Source organism: Berghia stephanieae, chromosome 4, assembly GCF_034508935.2.
Source record: "Berghia stephanieae isolate SIO BIC M18660-M18661 chromosome 4, UCSD_Bste_1.3, whole genome shotgun sequence".
In the NCBI taxonomy this organism is placed as follows: Eukaryota; Metazoa; Mollusca; class Gastropoda; order Nudibranchia; family Aeolidiidae; genus Berghia; species Berghia stephanieae.
In genome coordinates, this window is record NC_088363.1 from 87,957,836 (window position 1) to 87,960,335 (window position 2,500).

A 2,500-nucleotide genomic window follows, 5' to 3' on the forward strand; every position below is an offset into this window, starting at 1 on the left:
TACATCCTCTCTATGAGGTTGATTAAGTAAACAAAAATATAAAGGTATATTAAAACTATGAAGTTAGAAACGGTTCTTAACTCACCGAATCGAAATTAAATCTTCTTGGCATTTTGTCTCTGTTGCTGTTATCTTAGCATTTTGTAAAGTTGTGGGAGTCCATGTTCTGTCACTCTAGCATTTGTGCTAGTTGAGGTGTTTTAGAAACATGCGCTCATTTTGCAAATCTTTCCGTCCCAATTTAAATAGAATTCACTCCGGTTCTGGTTTGACCGCGGCGTGGATGGGATGAGACTGGATGCCATCAACGAGATGGTCGAGACAGCTGACAAGAGTCTTGATGAACCAAGAGACATGTCAGCCAATTGTCCGGAGGTGAGTTCTTAAAGAGAGACTGGTTAAATCTAAATTCTTCCATCTATGATCATTTTATTTAATTCTCCTAATTTTTTATAAAGACCATACTATTGAATAGTTCGAGGCTTTTAAAAAAATCAGAGTTTGTATTTCACTTTCTCATGTTTGTCTCAAAATATGGTGTTGGTTGAATGTTTGTTTTTTATTCTGATCTGTACTGATTTTTTATGTTGTACGGGATTATAACTGCATAGCGCTCGCTGGGTCCAACTGGGCGATAGGAAGCGCAATATATATATATATATATATATATATATATATATATAATATATATATATATATATATTCTTTATTATTATTCTTATCATTATTTTTACCATTGTATAAGTGCGTTTAAATGTACGGCCCCTGACATTGATTTCTTTTACCCAGCAGCTTTTTGAAATCTCATTAGCTAAACAGGGGTTGATTTTATGCAAAACCAGCATCAATTCTTATCGTTTTCACCAATATTTCACAAGACTCCCTAGTTGAAAAACTGCGAATATGTGGACTCATCACCCCCGAAGTCTGAATAACTGATAATTACATCGATGAGTTGATATATAGCACAGCTCCTTCCGACATATCCAAATTAGATCCTGCCACTCAATACATTTTAATTATGTCGGGGTGGGGATGTGATTAAAATGTCAATCGACTTCCAGCACAGTCCCTTCCTTCCCATACGGTTCACGCTCCACTGTGTCGGTCTTGTGGCATATCATAGTGAGTTTTCTGTTATTCTGTATACTGTTTGACCTCCCCCATCAAGCCATTTTTTTGTGTGGAAAAGAAGTATGAAAAATTACCCGATTAATTCATTGCCGAAAAAGGTAGAATTGTTATTGTGTCTTTCTGGTGCCTTATCAGCTGGGTTACAGGGTCGGCAATTCTTTTGAGACGAGATGATCTAGAGGGTAAAGGATTGAAATAACACCCGCAGACCTGGGATTAAGCCAATACCTCCTGCCATCATCTCGGTGTTTTTTTTTTTTTTTTTTTTTTTGTTTTTTTTTGTTTTTGTTTCCTTGAGAAAATTTAGACGCTTTACTGCGACTGACACCAAGATCGATCCATGTTTTGTTTTTCCTCGAGAAAATATTAGGCGCTTTACTGTGACTGACGCCTAGATCAATCAACCTAGATCGATTCGTTTTTTGTTTGTTTTTTAGTTGAGCTTTTTTATATAGCGCAATATACACTAATCGTACTCAAAGAGCTTTACATGGGGTCCCTGGCCAACAGCAAAACAACAATTAGGACAGGACATGACGCCTGTTAGGCGATATTACAATTTTTTTTGGACAGAGACAACGCTGTTGACTGCCAGGTACTCATTTTACACCTGAGTACGGTGAATGAATGTGAGTAAAGCCCTTTTCCAAGGACTCAACTATGCGCCGAGCGAGGCTCGAACCCAGGACCTTCCGAACCCAAAGCGAGTGTCATACCACATTCCCACATAGCCGTTTTTCTTCCCCCAAGATCGGTCCTCGAGACTAGTTTTCCTAGAGGGGTAGTCAAGAGAATTTGGTTATATATCTATAAAACAATAAGTGTTTTTCTTTTCATTAATTTGCTTTGAAGAATCTCATTTTTACACCTACTGCGGCTATGTGGTCTAGTGCTATGACACTACTTTCGGATCGGAAGGTCCTGGGTTCGAGCCTCGCGCTCGGCGCATAGTTGAGTCCTTGGAAAAGGCTCGTTACTCACATTCTCTCACCGTACTCAGGTGTAAAATGAGTACCTAGCCGTTAACAGCGTTGTCTTTGTCCGAAAAATTGTAATATCGCCTAACAGGCGTCATTTCCTGTCCTACATGTTAAATGTTGCTGTTGACCAGGGACCCATTGTAAAGCGCTTTGAGCACATTTAGTGGATATTGCGCTATATAAAGCTCAATTTAAAATATTTTTTTTTACTGCCAGGGTGAATATGAATACTTGGATCATATCCATACCACGATGCAACCAGAAACATTTGATGTGATTAGGCAGTGGGTTGATGTTATGGATGAATATGTCCTAAAAGATGGGAAACCAAGGTAGTATGAAATGTAACCCATTGAATTAATCTGGTTTTATGTCTGAATGAACCA

General features: G+C 38.4%; 1 protein-coding gene across 1 annotated transcript in view; it reads left to right on the forward strand.

Annotated features, from left to right (window-relative positions):
• Nucleotides 1-2,500, forward strand: part of LOC144971491 (salivary alpha-glucosidase-like) — a 20,315-nt gene that overhangs the window by 8,423 nt on the left and 9,392 nt on the right. Inside the window, exons 6-7 of the mRNA XM_078912451.1 lie at nucleotides 250-375; nucleotides 2,331-2,446. Of these exons, the coding sequence (XP_078768577.1) occupies nucleotides 250-375; nucleotides 2,331-2,446 (242 nt within the window). The remainder of the gene's footprint in view (nucleotides 1-249; nucleotides 376-2,330; nucleotides 2,447-2,500) is intronic.